Source organism: Salmo salar, chromosome 11, assembly GCF_965601325.2.
Source record: "Salmo salar chromosome 11, fSalSal1, whole genome shotgun sequence".
Classification (NCBI taxonomy): Eukaryota; Metazoa; Chordata; class Actinopteri; order Salmoniformes; family Salmonidae; genus Salmo; species Salmo salar.
The window spans coordinates 35,689,145-35,710,951 of NC_138301.1; the positions used below are offsets into that span (position 1 = coordinate 35,689,145).

A 21,807-nucleotide genomic window follows, 5' to 3' on the forward strand; every position below is an offset into this window, starting at 1 on the left:
CTCCACTGCTCCAGAGACAGCCTCCAGGCCACACACACACACACACACACACACACACACACACACACACACACACACACACACACACACACACACACACACACACACACACACACACACACACACACACACACACACACGACAGAGCAGCCCGATGGTCACAATAGGCTTGGGCCACACTGTTCATTGGGTTACATACCCATCAGAATGGAATTACCCGCAAATTACTGTCATTTTGTTTTACATTTAAGGATGTTATGAGATACCTTCTGCTTTCCTACACAGCGCCGTCCACCGCCGCATGGCACCTCCTTGCTAAACTCTGATACTCCCTGCTTGTCCATAATGGAAAGAGGCCACATCCATAATCCTATCATCATTACGCTGACCGGCCCAGAAACACACAAAACAAGAGGAATGGGCACAGGCCAGGTCTCTCTCCAGGCAAAAACCTGACGGAACGCAAAATCCATATGTCCATATTTGGTAGATTTTTAGTTGAGTTCTCAACAAACGTGAATTCTATTGTAGTTGAAATTAGCCAACCCTTGAAATCCTGTTGTTGATTTGTGGTTGAAGCCTGGTTTAAATGTGTGTACTTTGACAACTTTTTGTATTTTCAACACAAAATTCCATTGATGTTCAAGGTCAGTATGTTGACAGATTACATCGATATACTGTTGACGTTTTCCTGGTGCGCTGTGTCTGTGAGTCAAGAGAAAGAAGACACGTAGGGTTGTGTCTGTGAGTCAAGAGAAAGAGGACACACGTAGGGCTGTGTCTGAGTCAGGAGAAAGAAGACATGTAGGGTTGTGTCTGAGTCAGGAGAAAGAAGACATGTAGGGTTGTGTCTGAGTCAGGAGAAAGAAGACATGTAGGGTTGTGTCTGAGTCAGGAGAAAGAAGACACGTAGGGTTGTGTCTGAGTCAGGAGAAAGAAGACATGTAGGGTTGTGTCTGAGTCAGGAGAAAGAAGACACGTAGGGTTGTGTCTGAGTCAGGAGAAAGAAGACACGTAGGGTTGTGTCTGAGTCAGGAGAAAGAAGACACGTAGGGTTGTGTCTGAGTCAGGAGAAAGAAGACATGTAGGGTTGTGTCTGAGTCAGGAGAAAGAAGACATGTAGGGTTGTGTCTGAGTCAGGAGAAAGAGGACACATGTAGGGTTGTGTCTGAGTCAGGAGAAAGAAGACACGTAGGGTTGTGTCTGAGTCAGGAGAAAGAGGACACATGTAAGGCTGTGTCTGAGTCAGGAGAAAGAGGACACACGTAGGGTTGTGTCTGAGTCAGGAGAAAGAGGACACACGTAGGGCTGTGTCTGAGTCAGGAGAAAGAGGACACATGTAGGGCTGTGTCTGAGTCAGGAGAAAGAGGACACATGTAGGGCTGTGTCTGAGTCAGGACAAAGAGGACACATGTAGGGCTGTGTCTGAGTCAGAAGAAAGAGGACACATGTAGGGTTGTGTCTGAGTCAGGAGAAAGAGGACACATGTAGGGTTGTGTCTGAGTCAGGAGAAAGAGGACACATGTAGGATTGTGTCTGAGTCACGTGAAGGAGGATGAAGGCCTCTGCTCAACCCAGTTGGCCAAATATGTAACGTGAAATCTTGAAGTCATTTTCTAGTTAAAAGTTGTTTTATTTTCAAACACAAAATAAGCAAATTGACTACTTTAAAATAGAGATAGCCTCAATGGCGCTGACAATTCTGTCATAGACACCATATTGACAGATACAAAGTCAAGATCTCTATTTATCTCTATGCTATCCACTGATATACAGTAATCTCTGTTCAACCCTTCTCCACAAGACAGACTCTCACTTAACCCCCTCACTTCTGTTTTAAACTGGCATTGACTGGGGCTGAGTGCCAGGGTGTGAGCCCTACCATGGCAGAAGAGTACAGTAGACTATAAAAAATGCTGGTGATCTGTATGTTTGTAATCCATGTTTACAAAGGTGGACTTGCTCGATGTTTCGGCCTAGTGGCCTTTCTCAAGACAAGAGAAGGACTGCGCCCACAATCTCATCTGGAGTACAGTAGCCCACACAGGTTGTTTACACAGGGAGGGAGTACACAGAGAGAGAGAGTGAGTCAGAATAGATTTGGGTCAGTGTGCAGGGCGCTGTGCCAGGATAATCCAGGGAAGTTGTACAGTCCTCTCAGTCTCAGTTAGAGTGACCTTTATCAGTCCCTCTCTCTCTCCCCGACCCTGCTGCAGACTAACTTCATAACCCAGACTGGGTTATCATCGTTCGGGTGCAGAACAGTTCTTACTGGGGCTACTACTCTACGACAGCATAGGCCTAACTCATCAGTGGTTCCCAAACCTTTCGGGGTTGTGTGACCCAACCAGGGCCTGTCAAATGTTCTTGTTACAGACCAAGTAAACATAACAAATTCTAACAGAACACAGTTTTTAGCCACCTGTAGCCTATAAAGAATTGTCAGCAACTCAAAACATTCGGAAAGTATTCAGACCCCATGACTTTTTCCACATTTTGTTGTTACAGACTTGCTCTAAAATTGATTAAATAATTTTTCCCCCTCATCAATCTACACACAACACCCAATAATGATAAAGCAAAAACAGGTTTTTAGACATTTTAGCCAAAAATATTAAAAAAATACTGAAATGTAACATTTAGATAAGTATTCAGACCCTTTACTCAGTACTTTGTTGAAGCACATTTGGCAGCGATTATGGCATCGAGTCTTCTTGGGAACGACGCTACAAGCTTGACACACCTGTACTTGGGGAGTTTCTCCCATTTTTCTCTGCAGATCCTCTCAAGCTCTGTCAGGTTGGATGGGGAGTGTCGCTGCACAGCTATTTTCAGGTCTCTGCAGAGATGTTTGATTGGGTTCAAATCCGGGCTCTGGCTGGGCCACTCAAAGACATTGAGAGAGTTGTCCCAAAGCCACTCCTGCATTGTGTTGGCTGTGTGCTTAGGGTCATTGTCCTGTTGGAAGGTGAACCTTCACCCCAGGCTGAGGTCCTGAGCACTCTTGAGCAGGTTTTCATCAAAGGTCTCTCTCTGTATTTTGCTCCGTTCATCGTTCCCTCAATCCTGACTAGTCTCCCAGTCCCTGCCACTGAAAAACATCCCCACAGCATGATGCTGCCACAACAAGCAGACACGAGCCTACCAGACGAGCTAAATCACTTCTATGATCGCTTCGAGGCAAGCAACACTGAGGCACGCATGAGAGCATCAGCTGTTCCGGATGACTGTGTGATCATGCTCTCCGTAGCCGACATGAGTAACACCTTTAAACAGGTCAACATTCACAAGGCCGCTGGGCCAGACGGATTACCAGGACGTGTGCTCCGGGCATGTGCTGACCAACTGGCAGGTGTCTTCACTGACATTTTCAACATGTCCCTGATTGAGTCTGTAATACCAACATGTTTCAAGCAGACCACCATAGTTCCTGTGCCCAAGAACACGTAGGCAACCTGCTTAAATGACTACAGACCCGTAGAACTCACGTCCATAGCCATGAAGTGCTTTGAAAGGCTGGTCATAGCTCACATCAACACCATTATCCCAGAAACCCTAGACCCACTCCAATTTGCATACCGCCCAAACAGATCCACAGATGATGCAATCTCTATTGCACTCCACACTGCCCATTCCCACCAGGACAAAAGGAACACCTACGTGAGAATGCTATTCATTGACTACAGCTCAGCGTTCAACACCATAGTACCCTCAAAGCTCATCACTAAGCTAAGGATCCTGGGACTAAACATCTCCCTCTGCAACTGGATCCTGGACTTCTTGACGGGCCGCCCCCAGGTGGTGAGAGTAGGTAGCAACACATCTGCCACGCTGATCCTCAACACTGGAGCCCCTCAGGGGTGCGTGCTCAGTCCCCTCCTGTACTTCCTGTTCACCCACGACTGCATGGCCAGGCACAACTCCAACACCATCATTAAGTTTGCAGACAGCACAACAGTGGTAGGCCTGATCACCGACAATGACGAGACAGCCTATAGGGAGGAGGTCAGAGACCTGGCCGAGTGGTGCCAGAATAACAACCTATCCCTCAACGTAACCAAGACTAAGGATATGACTGTGGACTACAGGAAAAGGAGGACCGAGCACGCCCCCATTCTCATTGACGCGGCTGTAGTGGAGTAGGTTGAGAGCTTCAAGTTCCTTGGTGTCCACATCACCAACAAACTAGAATGGTCCAAACACACCAAGACAGTCGTGAACAGGGCACGACAAAGCCTATTCCCGCTCAGGAAACTAAAAAGATTTGGCATGGGTCCTCAGATCCTCAAAAGGTTCTACAGCTGCAACATCGAGAGCATCCTGACTGGTTGCATCACTGCCTGGTACGGCAATTGCTCGGCCTCCGACTGCAAGGCACTATAGAGGGTAGTGCGTACGGCCCAGTACATCACTGGGGCTAAGCTGCCTGCCATCCAGGACCTCTACACCAGGCGGTGTCAGAGGAAGGCCCTAAAAATTGTCAAAGACCCCAGCCACCCCAGTCATAGACTCTTCTCTCTACTACCGCATGGCAAGCGTTACCGGAGTGCCAAGTCTAGGACAAAAAGGCTTCTCAACAGTTTTTACCCCCAAGCCATAAGACTCCTGAACAGGTAATCAAATGGCTACCCGGACTATTTGCATTGTGTGCCCCCCCCCCCCCCCCCAAACCCTCTTTTATGCTGCTGCTACTCTCTGTTTATCATATATGCATAGTGACTTTAACTATACATTCATGTACATACTACCTCAATTGGCCCGACCAACCAGTGCCCCCGCACATTGGCTAATCGGGCTATCCGCATTGTGTCCCGCCACCCGCCAACCCCTCTTTTACGCTACTGCTACTCTCTGTTTATCATATATGCATAGTCAATTTAACCATATCTACATGTACATACTACCTCAATCAGCCCGACTAACCGGTGCCTGTATATAGCCTCGCTACTGTTATACCCTTGCTACTGTATATAGCCTCGCTACTGTTATTTTTAACTGTCTTTTTTACTGTTGTTTTTATTTCTTTACTTACCTATTGTTCACCTAATACCTTTTTGCACTGTTGGTTAGGGCCTGTAAGTAAGCATTTTACTGTAAGGTAAAAGGAAACCTGTTGTATTCGGCGCACGTGACAAATAAACTTTGATTTGATTTGACCATGCTTCACCTTAGGGATGGTGCCAGGTTTCCTCCAGACGTGACGCTTGGCATTCAGGCCAAAGAGTTCGATCTTGGGTTCATCAGACCAGATAATCTTGTTTCTCATGGTCTGAGAGTCTTTAGGTGCCTTTTGGCAAACTCCAAGCGGGCTGTCATGTGCCTTTTACTGAGGAGTGGCTTCCGTCTGGTCACTCAGAGATAGTTGTCCTTTTGGAAGGTTCTCCCACCTACACAGAGGAACTCTAGAGCTTTGTCAGAGTGACCATCGGGTTCTTGGTCACCTCCCTGACCAAGGCCTTTCCCCCCCGATTGCTCAGTTTGGCCGGGCGGCCAGCTCTAAGAAGAGTCTTGGTGGTTCCAAACTTCCACCATTTACGAATGATGGAGGCCACTGTGTTCTTGGGAACCTTTAGTGCTGCAGAAATGCTTTGGTACCCTTCCCCAGATCTGTGCCTCAACACCATCCTGTCTCGGAGCGCTACAGACTATTACTTCGACCTCATGTCTTGGTTTTCTTTATATAGACAGGTGTGTGCCTTTCCAAATCAAGTCCAATCAATTGGATTTACCACAGGAAGACTCCAATCAAGTTGTTGAAACATCTCAAGGATGATCAATGGAAACAGGATGCAACTGAGCTCAATTTCGAGTCTCATGGCAAAGGGTCTGAATACTTATGTAAATAAGGTATTTCATTTTTTTATATATATAAATTTGCAAACATTTCTAAAAACCTGTTTTCACTTTGTCATTATGGGGTATTGCGTATAGATTTCTTCGAAAAAAAAACATTTAATTAATTTTAGAATAAGGATATAACGTAACAAAATATAGAATAAGTCAAGGGGTCTGAATACTTTGATGGGGTATATACACTTAATTTTGCAACCCTAGTCTAGGGTCTAGGGATTGATTTAAGAATGGCCTATGTTATCTAACTGTACACTCCCTGATACACTCGTTCTCCCTGCATGTACTGTAAAGCTGTGTTGATGATCAATGATAAAACTCTTTTCAGACATAGTAAATATTGACACAATGTGAACTTTTCACTATCTGCTCTCAGAATAGCAACTTCTCTGTCTTCCACAACTCTGATTCTTGGTACAAGTGAATGATCTGAGCACAGGTAGAGGCCTTCCTAGAGAGCTGTCTGACATGACCCTGTCTGACTGGGATAAGAGGCTTGTGGGGGGATACAAACTGGCTGAATGAATACTCGGTAAAACTTTGCTTGACACCTAGTGTCATAACACTATATGACATGGTCATAACCATGTAATAATATGTCAACAGCTGACAACTTGTCATAACCTGTCATAATATGGTCATACCACTGTTATGACATATTTAGACCTGTTGTGACATATATTGTGTTATTTTATGGCTGGTTAAGAGTGTCAAAACCCACAAAACCTACCACACAAGGCAAAACATTCCATCACACCATAGCCTACTTGTCAACAGTATGTTTGTTACATAACATTTTGTTGAATGTACCATATTAAATTATTGTAATTATGCACACATTGATGTCAGACATGCACCTACCCCAATGCTCTGTTGCGGATGACTGGGATGAACGCAGGAGCAGATTTCAGGAGCAGGACAAGACACACTCTTTTTGACTGATAACTGACATAAGGGCATGTATGTGATAGGCCTGTCTGGCTTGTATGATTATGATGGTCATAATGCTTCTTGACAGTGTCATAAAGTGTATTTTCTTAGTCCAAGTAAAGTGACACAGGATAGTCCTAATGCTTTTTGACAGTTTCATAAAGTGTAAAAACATTACTTTAAAGAATTCATTACAACAACAACAACAAAAGATTTAACAAACAAACTTTCAAGCGAAATACTCTCACATTGATTGTCTGTTGGGGACGTACAAGCCTGACAAAGCCTCTAGCATAGCAACAGCTATAGGATTGTAGCCAAAAATAGCTAGAAATAGCCAATGCCTGTCCTTTTTCTGGGGACCTGTCTCACTAATGACAGAGAGGATAGATGACAAGGTGGATGAAAGATCTCACTGCTGTCTCTCAGTAGATAATTGATGTAATTCAGATTGAGTTATAGGTCTATACTGTACAGGCTTGTGTTGGAGATGTTCATGTATTTTCCTCCCATTAAGCTACAAATGGAAATATGTTAATCAATATGCTAAATGTGTTAGGGGTGTGTACGGGAGGCGAAGTCAGGTGCAGGAGATCAGAGTGTAGTTAACAGGCGCACTTTAATTCAGGGCCAAAAACGACAGCATATAACAACATAAACATGCCAAAAACACGGAACATAACAAAAGTATGGCGCATGACAATATCCACATAACAATAAACAATTACATGGAGGGGAACAGAGGACTAAATACATGCAGTGTGATTATGGAATGAAAACCAGGTGTGTATGGAACAAGACAAAACAAATGGACATATAAGAAATGGAGCGGTGATGGCTAGAAAGCTGGTGACGTCGATCGCCGAACGAGGAGAGGAGCCGACTTCGGTGGAAGTCGTGACAAAATGTGACACGGTGAGGACTGTTTTTCTTCTTCAAATGTGACAGTGGTACTATTTGTTTTCCTTCATCCCAGTTGGTTGTCATGCAATCATAGCTCCTGTCTGAGATCACAAAACCATCAACACAACTCGCAATCATTGCCCTAAAAAACACATTAGTGACTACCAATTAATTCCTTACAGTGACAATGAACAAATACTATTCTCCAAGAATCAACATTAACTGATGTAATCACAGCAGAGTAGAATCACTAAGATCTTTAATCTGCTGTTGGCTAAATCACTCCACCGTGAACTTCCATGAACCAATTAGTCCCTTCAGATTAACAGGCTTGTATTCATTAGCGCACACTGTAGCAAACCGTTTTCAAAAAATATACAATGGAAAAACTGTTGTCCCTCCCCGTTTCAATTTGGGTTTTTTTCCGTTTGGTGCATAATGAATACGACCCGGGTTTTACTCTCGAGGGTCGGTCAGGGCAGCCCACCACCGTCGCCCTCGGTACTACCCAGCATTCCTGGGGGCCCTTTCACTGATAGATAATTGCGGTTGCCTCGTGGGAGAGGAGACACTGCCAAAGCGAGCAGACAAAAGCAAATTAGAGGAGCCAAAACAACGCTTGAGTGAAAGCATTCCATCTATGGTTTCAATAGGCCTTTTGGAAGAACGGTTCGATCGAGTCCAAGCACGTTTTCCAAAAAACACAGTTGACTGTAGTTTGTTTTGTGTGTAAAAAATAAAACATCTTATGATTCTTTAGAGCCCAGTTATTTAGAGATATGTCTGAAGTGTAAGAATGTAGAAATATTGTAGTCTTACTGTCCATTGAGAGTGATATGAGACAGAACTAAAACGATGACCCAGAGAGAGTCAAGCCTCACATGTCAGTCAGAGGATTCCCATGCCAACCCATGGCAACACAATTTATCCATTCATCAACAGTGACATAACTGATTGAGTGTACATAACAGTCCATTTTCCAGTTTACGTTCTCTGGATTACACAGAAACGGCAGATTACGGCAAACGTCCTACACGTAATCTACACCACAATCCCAAACATTTTTGAAAGGATGAAACATAATATTTCTGCTTCACAGGTTGGGGGATTGAAAACAGTATTTCATTGCCTTTTTTATGTGGCTCAGCAACCCATGAGTGCAAAGTTCAAACTAGCAGTTTAATGAATTGAGGATTTTTTCAATGAGACTTTCTATCAAAAATAATATACAGTATAGGCCTATGTGAAATGAATTGTATAACAGTAAAATGGGCCATTTCACTCTAAGGAATCATATCAATATGATCACAGTGTACTGCCTGCCAGCCAGCCGGTATCTGTGGGTTGGTTGTTCAGTCTGTTTGTCAATCCATAGCATACTGTAACTGTATATGTCTAGGTCAACAGTAACTATTACAGATCAAGAAGTGGATCATAGTGAGGTGTTGATGAACTACTGAACATGGCCAGGAGCTAAATTGGGTGAGAAGGAAGGCTGGCGAAGGGAAGGGGGGGTGACACAATAAGACATTCTATTCTTTCCATTGTGTTTACCAGGATGGTAATGTCTGAAACACCATTCACTGTTTCTCAGGCTGGCAATGCGATCCATAAAAACTACAGAATTTGATATAATTAATTAAGTATTCTTTGTTATTGAATTTTAGGTAGATAGTCTAATCTCATCCATTTTGAGGGAAGTCCCACCAGAGTTGGATTCAATTCCATTTAAATGAAATAAACTGAATTGAAATGGAATTGATCCCAACACCAGTCCCACCACTTGCAAAAGCCCAAGCTCACTCCCTGAATGCTTCGTTCTGAGTTCATCAGTCTCTCACCTGAGTACAGAGACACAACATTACTTCCCAGACTGGTGCAGCAGGCACTGAGGTGGGTGAAGAAGCTCCAGGTCCACCGGCTCTCTACGATCAATCATAAAGCAGGATGAAAGGGGTACCGGGACAGCAGTACAGAGTTAACAAGCCCGTAAACACTCAAGTTTAGTATATGCATATCACCCTCCTGTTTTTCGTTAATAAGCCCCAGCACCACCATTCCTCTGGGCCCCATCGATCATTCCACACATCTCCCCCAACAGACAGACATACATGATTTACAAGGCAAACACCCTGAGAGGGAGAGCCAGTCAAAGAGATGTTGGCTTCAGATGTGATCAGGGAAGGTTTCTCTACTTTTTAGGCTTAAGCTGATTAAAATAAATTTGATTGATTGGTAAGTGTAGTGTAGTGTACAGGAGGTGGGAAAACTATTGTGGGGGATCAAGAGAGAAACGTAGGAGGTTGGCCAGGTTGTTGGGACTTCGAGTATTAAAGTACTGTAAACCTCTTATGCAAGACAGAAATAGGCCTAGGTGTGCGGAGTACCCTTTAATCCAACCACATGCAGTCTACACATCAACCTATCCAGTCAGAATATAATTTGGCATTTTGCCCATCTGGCCAAGTGACACTTGGAAGTTGGATATCACATTTTTTTAAAGAGAGTGAACTGGATCTTAAAGTAACTGTCCTGAGAAAATCTCACTTTTGAAAGTTAATACTTTGTTAACTCATACCCAAATAATGTTTTGACTCATCTTATACTCGTATTTGTGGCCAAAGCATAAATTGGAGAAAAAAACACTTAAAAAACCCAATCTCAAACTTGTATCTCAAACAGACCAATTAAAAAATGCTTGCTATTTCCTCATAGAGTGGAGCAGCAGCGTAGCCTAGTGGTTAGAGCGTTGAGCTAGTAACCGCAAGGTTGCAAGATCAAATCCCTGAGCTTACAGGGTAAAAATATGTTGTTTTGCCCCTGAACAAGGCAGTTAACCCACTATTCCTAGGCTGTCATTGAAAATAAGAATTTGTTCTTAACTGACTTGCCGAGTAAAATAAAGAGTATAATGTCATCCAGCTGGCCAATCAGTGGTCTATGTTCATGAATATCTTTAATGACCGGTATACACCCATACCATTACGTTGTTGTGGTACACCCACACCATTCCAACACAGAAAAGCTGATTTTTAACATACTTGATTACAATTTTTTTGAAGAAAAACTATTTCACTCATATTGTAATTAATTATAGGTCATATATCATCGAAATCTGGAAACACTGGACAGTTACTTTAAGCACTTACAAATTCGTAATTGCATGACATTTCTTTTTTTCCAGGATGTAACATATCACCTTGCACACTTTTCGGGGACCAGTTTTGGCTGGTGATGAATTACTGGCTGTATCACCAAGGATATCAAGAAATGTTTCTTGCATGGTAAATTAAATATTTGCCAGGCATGCTAGAATATGCATAATTTGTAGTAATATTAGTATAACTACTATAAGATGATTTAGGATAAAAATTTAGTTAATCTAATTGTATAGGAAGTTAACAAAATATAAATTAAAAATGAATATCAATGTAAAATATTTTACTTTTTGCTTACAAATTGCTGATAATGGATTGCGGTTTTCTATAGCGCTATCTTCGATCCTTGGGACGTCCCTACCATACAACTCTTACATAACCCTAACCTTAACCTTTTTGGAACTGCAATGAGGGTACGAAAGTCCCAAGGACTTGGTTAGCACTCACACTGGAAACCAAGTGACATCGGTGCTTCTTAATTTGCCTTCCGATAGTTTTGTAAACGGGTACCCACTCTCTTTTCGTTCCGGCTCTACAGGAGCAAACATGGCGGCAGAGGGTGATGTGGATTTGGACCTGGAAGCTGAGGAGAACTGCACTGGGAAACCAGCAGAAAAGCCTCGGAAACATGATAGTGGGGCTGCCGATCTGGAGAGAGTCACTGATTATGCCGAGGAGAAGGAAATATCAAGCTCCGATCTTGAAACGGTGAGGCTGGGCCAAGCACGCGGGTGGCGATGGGTGCCCACGTTAGCATGAAGGCTAGCTAGCTTATGCTAACAACGGGCCTAACCGGCGTACAGTGAAGAATGGAAACATATTTGCACAAACAATGTGTTGTTGTGAATGTTACCGTAATCAACTCACAAACGCGTCATTTCACGTTGGCACGTGCTGTTTATCCAAGTCAGCCCTGAACAGAACAGGCGCTGAACATCCCAGGACAGGGTAGAGCTTCTGTCTATTCAGCAAACGTTAGCCTATGGCTGCTTGTATGTTTTTCTGCCTTGCATAATTAATAGTCTTCCAACCTGTGTTGGGAGTTCTAGTTACTGACTCGTTAGTGCTGTCATACTAATATGATCCCTGCCTGTCCTGTTTCAGGCTATGTCAGTGATTGGAGACAGGAGATCAAGAGAACAGAAAGCTAAACAAGATAGGTAAGTCACTTCCTTTGTCAGATTTTCATTCAACAACCATTGATCTGCCAATTAATTAGTATACTAATGACTTGTCTGGGGTTATGATTTCAGGGAAAAGGAACTGGCTAAAGTCACTATCAAGAAAGAGGATGTAGAACTCATTGTAAGTATCCCCCCAGACATGTTTCTTGTTTAAGTGTCAGTGTCACAACCCTCATCTAAAGTTAAATGGTATTTTGCATCACAAAAGCATTTAATCAAATGAGTCCTCTGGAACTCTAGTCATCCATATTCTACTAGGGGAGTTATTAGAAACTCTGCTTCAGAGGTACATTCACAGACCGTCTGAAGTGTTCTATCAATACAACTACCCATTCTGATTATTCTAATGTCCTGCCTCAACTGGCTTTCCACAGATGGGTGAGATGGAGATCTCCCGAGGAGTGGCCGAGCGCAGTCTGAGAGAACACATGGGCAACGTGGTAGAGGCTCTGATTGACCTGTCAAACTGACCAGGAGAAACTGATCCTAGAGCAGCTTTATGCAGCAGCATTGGACACCGGACTGCTTCCTAGCCTGACCGTATTCACTGACTCCATTTCATAGCTCAAATCAGACATTTTGTCACTGAAATAAAATGTTGCGTTTCTCTTTATGTATATTCAACAATACTTCAAAATTGATTACTTTTGCAAGCACCTGTTTTTGATTTATAATAAATGTGGAATGAAATAAAACCAATGGATGAAAATGTTATGTTTTAATCACGTACGCTTTATATCCAAATTAGAAGAAATGAACAGATGACGATAAAACAATGGCGATAAAACAAAATAGCTACACAACTTTGAAAATGTACAAAATTACATCAATATGCCTCCATGAAGCATCCATACATTATCAGGGCATAGCCCTAAACCCAGGGCCTTGCTCAAAGGGTTGGTGCATTCAGGATATTGCAGGTAAATGTATGGCCATAGAACATACTTCAGTGAAGTGTAGTTCATTTCCATCTGCAACATTCTGAAACGTTTCATCCCACTGAACACACCCCAAGCTTGTTAAACAGTCTGAATATACTGAAGTCTCTCTTCCCCCTCCAAACTTAGATTCAGGTCTTCCTCTTTTGCACTGTTGGCCGGTCAAACACGTCTCTCACTCCTGCAGCCTTCTGCTTAAAGAACTTGCTGTTCTGAGCGCTCTCCTGAGCCCAGGCTGAGTCAAACGATGTGGTGTCCTGGTCCACCAGGTGGGTGTACTTAGTGCGTCCGGAGCGACCAAAGTTCTTGACCTGGAATTAAATGAGGGGGTTGTTAAAGATGAACTATCTGTGGATGTTTATTTACCAATTGTTGACATCACATTTTGGATTGATTGTTGGCTGTATGGCTCATATATAATTGTATAATTTCTTGTCATGAAACCACACACATCCTTATTTTGAGGTAATGTCTGGATAATATCTGTCTATTTAGGAGAACATTGTCTCAAGAGCAGCTCCAGAACAAAACATTCTGTATAGCCACTACAAATGAAAGAAATTCATTTACACAGGGGTTGCCAATACACTGGGTTCAAAAACAGTCAGAATTTTCTGTTTACATCGATAGTGTACATTTATAATAGATAAACAGGGGGAATTCATGTGCTACAAAAGTAGGATGTGTGCTACGTGATGTTTGAAAGAAGTCCAGCTGACCTGCATGACTTTGGGGAGGATGGTTTTGTTGAAGTGGTCCTCCAGAGTGGGGGCACTGAAGTCTCTCTTGAACACATTCTCTTCTTCATCCTGGAAACAGATCACATTCAGCCAACATCAAAGACAAGACAAGCTATTCGGACAAAATACGTTTACCAAGTTTCAATTATATGAATGGAGGATCATTTCTTTTTTATATACCTGAATCACATCTCTGAATATTCTATAACAGTGCACACACTGCTTATAAGAATCACTCAAACAATCTAACACACGTAGTGGTTAACAAACGTGGGACAGTTCACTCCTGTACTTACACTTTCTCCTACAATTCTAACAATCACTCATCAGCAACATATGGTGTGTTTCTTATAAGAATGCACTGTATTGAGTTCTCTGAACCCCAGTGTCTACAGCAAACTCACCATGAAGAAGGCTCCTCTGTGGTAGTACTTCTGGAGGAACTTGTATTTGCCCTTTGAGGCCTTGTTTGTGATCTGTTTTCCATTATTCCGCAGCTCGGCCCTGCGCTCCTCCTCGGTGAGGCTGTGGAACCTCTCAATCTCAGACTTCTCTTTCTCCATTCTGGAAAATCCGATAAGGCAAGTGGGTTACATGGACAGCAAAGGCCTGTGTCAACATAACTAACACTGGACCAGTAATTATTAACATGGTTCAAAACACTTAAAGTGTACAGATCATTCATACAGATAATCAAATAATATAAAACAAAGACGCTAGTCTTTTTTACTTTGAGAGGGAACACCAGCTTTCAATGGTTAAGTGAATCAATGCACTGAAGTATTTCTGATGTCTACTTCCATTGTCATCCAAGACGGTCTTAATATGTTCCTCTCTTATGCATTTGCCTGTAAATAGTTTTGAATGGTTTAAAGTGCTGCACAATTAAATGTACCACCGTGGGGCACTTTAGGGCACACTAGCAAAATTTTTCTAAAATTAAAACGAGTGTTTGAAGATAGTACTTGCCCGTTTCAGATCTATATTCATTTAATGCCTAGTGAACACCATGGTTCATGTTTAAGTCTGTCTGTACTCACGCTTCACGGGCCTCCCGGTCCCTCTTGATGCGCTTGAGCTCCCGGACCTTCCACGCCTCGTACTCCTCCTCCTCATTCTCCCCGTCCGTGTCCAGGGAGTCGAGAGCGGCCAGAGTGCGGCGGTTCTCCTCAAACTCCTTCTTGGCCTCCTCCTCCACGATCTTCAGGGTGTAGCGCCGCCGCTCCTCCACCTGCTTCTTGGCCTCCGCCTCCAGCTCCCGCTGTTTGAGCTCGTCCGCCTCGCGCTCCGCCACTGTTACTCGGTCCTTCCTGAGGAGACACACATCAAAATCCAATTTTCTCACTCGGGACACAAACGCTGCAACACAATCCATTTGTTGTGAACATACTCTGTTTATACGATAACAGGACAGCAGGTATACACATTTAAGTCATTTAGCAGACGCTCTTATCCAGAGCGACTTACAAATTGGTGCATTCACCTTATAATACACAAACTGATGCATGCAGTAGAAAACAGCATAAGAACTGATAACAGTTTTGTACTGGCTTTTAAATTAAAATTGTTTCTCATATAAGCCTAATGTATTTTCAGTCAATTTGGCCATTTTGAATTGTCTAATCCCAAGCCCACGATCAAAGTGTCCCTTAGAGAAATAATGTTATTACATTCTATGAAATAAGTCATATTAAGCCCTGATAATGGTTCAGGAGTGATCTTGGATGGCAGGACTCCTTACTTGCGGATGAAGACTGGTTTTAGCCGCGGCTCGGCCTCGTCTTCACTGTCCGTGTACTCCTCGTACTCTGACTCCGACTCCTCCTTCTCCGCGCCCGAATTCCCTTCTTCCTCCACCTCCATGATCTCCGGCATGTCCTCGTTCTTCCGCTCCTGCGCTCGCTGGCGCATCATCGCTCGCCGCCTCTCGATTTCCTACACACAAAACAAAGTCAATGTGTTACATACAGGGTATCTTGTATACCATTCCATGTTAAACACCTGGGACCGTATTCACAAAGCATCTCAGAGTAGGAGTGCTGTTCTAAGATCAGTTTTGTCTTTTAAATCTTAATGAATAAAAGGGGTGCCTGATCCAGCTTTCCAAGAAGATCCTTGTGCCACTCACCTCATCGTCCACTTCTTCCTCTTCCTCCTCCTCTTCGTCACTGCTCTCTTCGGGTGCTCTCTCCGGGTGCCAGGTTCCCTCGTCGGAGTCTTCACTGCTCTCTGCAACCACCTCCGGCTCTGCGATCTGTCTGTGTCTTGCCAACCTGAGAGAGAGAAAGAAACATTTACAATCATCACAGCACTCAACATCCAGTAGGGCTAATAGTTAGGCCTAAATGGTTTAGAGATCAAAGCCCAATAAAAATCAATCAGTCATTCATAGTATTCAAATTCCTGATAACCCACAATATGTGCAGGCATTTTTTAACAACCCCTCACCCAACTATGGGTGTCCACTGACAAATACAGTTCAGCTCAATAAAGCTGGGACTGGGAGCCATCACAACCAACACAGGATCCCACTGGTTTACAAGATGAACTGATGAGAATTATCTTCACCTCTCCTCCGCATCCTCAGAGACGCGGTTTAGCAGACGTTTGAGACGCGGGTCAGACACCACCTCTTCCTCCATCTCCATCTCAGGCTCGGCATCCTTTGCCTTTTTTATAAACTGGAAGTCCTCCTCCTCCTCGTCAGAGGAGTCCATGGGAGCATAGTCGGGACGTTTACCCGACACATAGCGCTTCACCTTCACCTTCTCCATCGAAATCTCACCTGGGAAGGGGAGTAGGGGAGCACACTTGGTTACCATGAACTGTCCATTATCATAGATGGCTCTATTTACTCTGTTACATGTGGTGAGGTTAAGTTGTATATACTGTCGTTTTGGTTTTGTGATGGATTGAAACATGAGTAAGGGCATGAATTGTGTTTTTATATCTACTGCAGACGCATACAAAAAGTTTGTCCATACGATTAAGGAAATGCAGCATGCAATTATATCGTGATATTGACTAGCTAAGTTATAAAAAGTTGTGCACTTGGATGGCTAGATAGCGATCTATTGCTTCCATTAAATCGGCTACCACCTAGTCCAGGATAGCTTGCCCTAGCTAACGTTAGTTACAGGAAAACTCACCTTTCTCATTTCGAATCGGCACAGCACCAGCCGTGGACTGGATCGGCGGTTGCTTCATGTTGAGGGCGTCCCGTCCAGACATGACTGCCCGATCAACAATATCAATATATGAACAAAAATTAAATCAACTTCTAGATAGGAAAACAAACCCGACGTTTATTTTCTCGACCACCACTGGAAATACTCTAACAGTACCGGAAATCATTCTTCTTCTTTGGGATTGGGTTGGCGGATCGCATCCAACTTTTAAGGTGCATACACTGCCACCTACTTTACTGGAGTGTGAGGCCAGTCACGGCCTACTTATATTATATTACATTATATTCATTATTCCTGTTCCTCTAAGTGAAATAGAGCCCTAGACACCACTTTCCTCTGTCCACTACAGCAACCCAGCCAGCATCTAACCCTTTCACACAATCTCTCCCTATCTACGTCATACAGTCCACAAAATAGAAACACCTGCACCACTGTTTCCTCCACTACACTCATCAGACATACCTGTTTCATGTCTCTCTATCGTCCACAACGTGGCATTCAAACCCAAACTGTAGTCTACTCCACACAACTTCCTCTGTCCTACATCCCATACTCCCCACATCTTCCTTTCCTGACTGGTGTATGCTGTAACATTACCTCCCCTTACTACTAGCATCACACTCCCTTTGCCAAAGATCAAGCCCTTTTGCCCAGATCAAGGACTTGACTTCCCTGCAGCCCAGCGGGACCTGAATATCTACCCCTTCTCTCCTCACAGCACTCTTAGCCACCACATCTGCCTTCTCATTACCCCTCCACACCCACATGGGTTGGAACGCAGCAAAAGCTTACCACCATTCCCATCCTCTCCAATCCAATAATAGCACCATCATCTCCACAAACAAGCCTCCCCTATCCAACCTGCCCGTCTTCACACTACTCAGACTGCTGGCGAATCAGAGCCGATCACCACGGAGTGTTTTCACCTCCTCCACCCATCTTAAACCTATAATCATGGCCATCAACTCGGCTGCATACACTGACACATAATCAGTTAAACACACCATAATCACATCATAATCAGTTAAACAGATATTCTAACATTGAAATCTGGGATATACACCTCTGCCCCACCCTACCACTGACTGGATCATTTTAACCATCTGTATATATCCTTAAAAACAAATAAAACCGATTATCTATATATCTCTCCACACACCATCTCACATCCTCACCCCATTCTCTCCTACCCTCAATTATGTCCACATCTACTCTTGGTTTTCGGAAAAAGCCATGGAGGAACGTTACCTGATGCAATTGCTAGCCCTATCTCGCTCGCCCCCAGTCCATATTCTACCAGCTTCTGCCCGATTGTCCAGCCGTATGCCCTCTGCTTACCCAATCCTTGCTCCCAGCATTCCCCAGTTGTCGTGACCGCAGTATGTCCTTTCAACCTTGTCCAGTATGCAAGTTTGTCCCACTTTATCAGAGTGGCAGGTAGCCTAGTGGTTAGAGCGTTGGGCCAGTAACTGAAAGGTTGCTGGCTCGAATCCCTGAGCTGACAAGGTAAAAATCTGTTGTTCTGCCCCTGAACAAGGCAGTTGTTCAGGGGCAGGCTGTCATTGATGTTCCCCGGTAGGCTGTCATTGTAAAATAAGAATTTGTTCAGAACTGACTTGCCTAGTTAAATAAAGGTTACATTTAAAAAATCCTCAGTGGCAGTTTCACACTATCCACCTGCAATGCCTCAACAGGTTGTGTCCTGAAGGCACCCACACACAATCTCAGGGCTTTTGACTGTATCCTATCCGTGTGTTGTAGTGCCGTTTTGGCTGCCGATCCATATACAAGGCACCCATAATCCAAAGATGAGCTGATCAATGCCTGGTATATATACAACATGTGCAGTAAATATACATTGTCTATCTGACCCCCAATCATATCCTGATACTGCCCTCATGAGGTTCAGCACCTTCCTTCACTTAATTTCAATATGCTCAACATGTTTCTTCCACGAAAGCCTCTCATCAAACCACATACCTAAATATACTGCTCAAAAGAATAAAGGGAACACTAAAATAACACATCCTAGATCTGAATGAATGAAATAATCTTATTAAATACTTTTTTCTTTACATAGTTGAATGTGCTGACAACAAAATCACACAAAAATGTAGGGGCCGGCTGGGCCCCAGAGACAAGGTCAGGTGGTCTTCCACATCGGCAGGGCTTTGAGTTGTCCAAGGCAGGAGGCGAGCGGCCCCATAGAATTAGAGACAGCAATCCCCCTGGGTCAGGGAACAGTGTGTCCCCCAAGTCATGGGGCTGAACCTATCAGTGCAGGAAACTCAGGGTCTCACAGGGCAGGGGACTTTTAACCTACTACTAAGACTGACGATTGCAAGCCCGTTATGGTGGGAGGCTGCAGAACTAGCTGAGCAGGGAACTTATAGCCTACTGCTAGTTTAGGCTACTGGTTGCAGACTAAGGCTGGGGGCTGCGATCTGGCTAGAGACAGGGACTGCATACCTAGTGGGGCAGAGAACCTATAGCCTGGCGGAGCAGTGGACTGAGGTCTGACTGCAGCTGGAGACAGCAAAACTAGAATGGCTGAAGGCTGGGAGCGCAGTGCTGATTACTTTGCACCTGAAAGGGAGAACGACTCTGAAACCGAGAGGGAGAAAAGCTCTGGACCGGACAGGGAACTGACTTTGGCCTTGCAGGGAAACTGACTCTGGAATGCCATGGAAACTGACTCTGGAACTGAGAGGGAAAATGACTCTGGGCCTGCCAGGAGAAACGACTGAAGGCTAGGAGAGCAGTAGGGCTCAGGGCCTACTGGAAAGATTGGTACCTTTGAGCCTGGTGAGGAAGGAGCCTGATGACCCACCTGGGCTAGGGACTGAGGGCCGACTAATGCTGGAGACAGCAGACCTAGTGCAGCCGGAGACTGAGGACCTAGTGCTAGGGACTGAGGGCAGGGCCGGAGGCTCTAAGCCTGGTTGGCCAGGGTACTGCAGACTGAATATGTCTGGAGACAGCAAGCTAGTGCAGCAAACTCTGGGCCTAGTAGGCCCTAAACCAGGCGGGCTAGGCAACTGTCAAACAGCTAAGGCAGGGGGCAGTGATCTGAGCAGGGCAGAAGACTGCAGACCTGCAGACAGGCCAGCGACTGTGGGGCCTAGCTGGGTAGGATACCTAGGGCCTGGCAGAACAACAAACTTAGGGGCTACCAGTACAGGGAATTGTGGACCTAGAACAACAGAGGACTGGGGGACTACCAGTATGATAGGAGTCCGGGAACCTAAGTCAGAACAGTGTGAACCTGCAACCAGGGCCAGAGACTGAAGGCCAGGTACAGATAGAAACTGAGAGCCTACCAAGGAGGCAGGATAGACTGGATCAACCGGGAAGGTAGGGAACTCTAGACTTACTTGAGAGTCAGGATACCTAAACCCTACCAAGGAGGTAGGCAACTGGACAAGTAGACCAGGGGGGACATCAGGGATGACTTCGAGTAGGTCACCCGGGGTGATGTCTGGCGGGTCCCCTGAAGCGTGGTCTGGAGGTAGCAGGACCCTCTGGGCTGGAACTTGCACGGTGTTGGCAGGCGGGGCTGGAGAGGCCCCAACTTCCTGGCTGCACTTGACATCTGCAATAGCTGCAGGCTGTAGCTCCATCCTAGGAGCAGGTGAAAAATCCACAGCCTGCTTGGGCTCTGGGCCCGGAACAGGGAGGGGCTCCTGAGGGAGAGCAGGTGGAATCTTTGTGGCTGAAGGTTCCAGGGTAGCAGACAGATCAACCTCGGGCACCCCAGTGTCTGCCTGACCACTGAGGAGGGGCACCCCAGTGTCTGCCTGACCACTGAGGAGGGGCACCCCAGTGTCTGCCTGACCACTGAGGAGGGGCACCCCAGTGTCTGCCTGACCACTGAGGAGGGGCACCCCAGTGTCTGCCTGACCACTGAGGAGGGGCACCCCAGTGTCTGCCTGACCACTGAGGAGGCCTGGTCGACTGTAGGAAGAGAGGTACGTAAGGCCTCGCAGCTCATCTTCCTCTGAGAAGCGACGGCTTTGTGTGTGTGTTGTGGGTGGTGACAGCAGCCCCTTACGGCGTACTTTTGTATCTTCTTCTTCCGACGTCAACCAAACACTAAGCTAGAATGGGCAGCTGTAGTGTCCATATGCGTGTCCAAACCCACTAATTATCCAAACCGAATGTTGTGATTGACAGCTGAGATGGAGAGATATCCACCCTAAAGGGTGAGGAAAGTCACACGCACAGGCATGACCTTTTTTACACCAATTTTAGACCATTTTCTTTTTGTTCTACTTTTCGACATTACTGTTGTTCAGTATCCATTGAGGATATTAATCTTCACTAACTTTGCTCAACACACTGCTTGACATAAACTCAGCATCCACCTCCGCCATCTCTAGATCGCCAACTATGGTTCCTACGTTGCTTCCAATAAAATAATCATCTCAGCTTCTTTACGTCTTTGATTGGTTGACTTCTCATGTAAATTTATTTGAGGACAACTATCATTTGTATGGGATACAAACAAAAAATCTATTGCGTTACTTTGAACAGTTACTGGTAATTGTAATCCAGTAATCCACCTGGTCAACTCGTTCAAAATGCATACAAAGGAATCCCAAAAGTTAACAATAAACTTCGTCCAAACAAGTCAAACAACGTTTCTAATCAATCCTCAGGTAAGCTAATATGTAAATAAACTATAACATTTAAGATGGAGAATAGTGTGTTCAATACCGGAGATACATTTTTATTAATTTTTTATTTATTTCACCTTTATTTAACCAGGTAGGCAAGTTGAGAACAAGTTCTCATTTACAATTGCGACCTGGCCAAGATAAAGCAAAGCAGTTCGACACATACAACAACACAGAGTTACACATGGAGTAAAACAAACATACAGTCAATAATACAGTAGAAAAATAAGTCTATATACA

The 21,807-nt window shown here is 44.5% G+C and overlaps 2 protein-coding genes across 2 annotated transcripts; one reads left to right on the forward strand and one right to left on the reverse strand.

Moving 5' to 3' along the window:
- Positions 1-11,282: 11,282 nt before the first annotated feature.
- Positions 11,283-12,734, forward strand: hypk (huntingtin interacting protein K). Its single transcript, XM_045689425.2, has 4 exons — positions 11,283-11,549; positions 11,946-12,001; positions 12,095-12,146; positions 12,400-12,734. The coding sequence occupies exons 1-4, from the start codon at positions 11,388-11,390 to the stop codon at positions 12,493-12,495; spliced, it is 366 nt and encodes a 121-aa protein (XP_045545381.1). The 5' UTR covers positions 11,283-11,387; the 3' UTR covers positions 12,496-12,734.
- mfap1 (microfibril associated protein 1) lies at positions 12,729-17,051 on the reverse strand. The gene is made up of 8 exons (XM_014127584.3): positions 16,853-17,051; positions 16,272-16,488; positions 15,832-15,976; positions 15,445-15,638; positions 14,744-15,013; positions 14,108-14,267; positions 13,683-13,772; positions 12,729-13,274 (listed from the first exon to the last, which is right to left on the reverse strand). Exons 1-8 carry the CDS (start codon positions 16,932-16,934, stop codon positions 13,095-13,097), a joined length of 1,338 nt encoding a protein of 445 aa, XP_013983059.1. The 5' UTR covers positions 16,935-17,051; the 3' UTR covers positions 12,729-13,094.
- Between the last annotated feature and the right edge of the window lie 4,756 nt (positions 17,052-21,807).

Excerpts from the sequence above, each read along its gene's own strand:
- hypk (XM_045689425.2), top strand. The coding sequence starts at position 11,388 with ATGGCGGCAGAGGGTGATGTGGATTTGGACCTGGAAGCTGAGGAGAAC. Across the intron at positions 11,550-11,945 it reads CAAGCTCCGATCTTGAAACG|GCTATGTCAGTGATTGGAGA; the intron begins GTGAGGCTGGGC and ends GTCCTGTTTCAG. Across the intron at positions 12,002-12,094 it reads CAGAAAGCTAAACAAGATAG|GGAAAAGGAACTGGCTAAAG; the intron begins GTAAGTCACTTC and ends TTATGATTTCAG.
- mfap1 (XM_014127584.3), bottom strand. The coding sequence starts at position 16,934 with ATGTCTGGACGGGACGCCCTCAACATGAAGCAACCGCCGATCCAGTCC. Across the intron at positions 14,268-14,743 it reads GACCGGGAGGCCCGTGAAGC|AATGGAGAAAGAGAAGTCTG; the intron begins GTGAGTACAGAC and ends CGGATTTTCCAG. Across the intron at positions 13,275-13,682 it reads TCCTCCCCAAAGTCATGCAG|GTCAAGAACTTTGGTCGCTC; the intron begins GTCAGCTGGACT and ends ATTTAATTCCAG.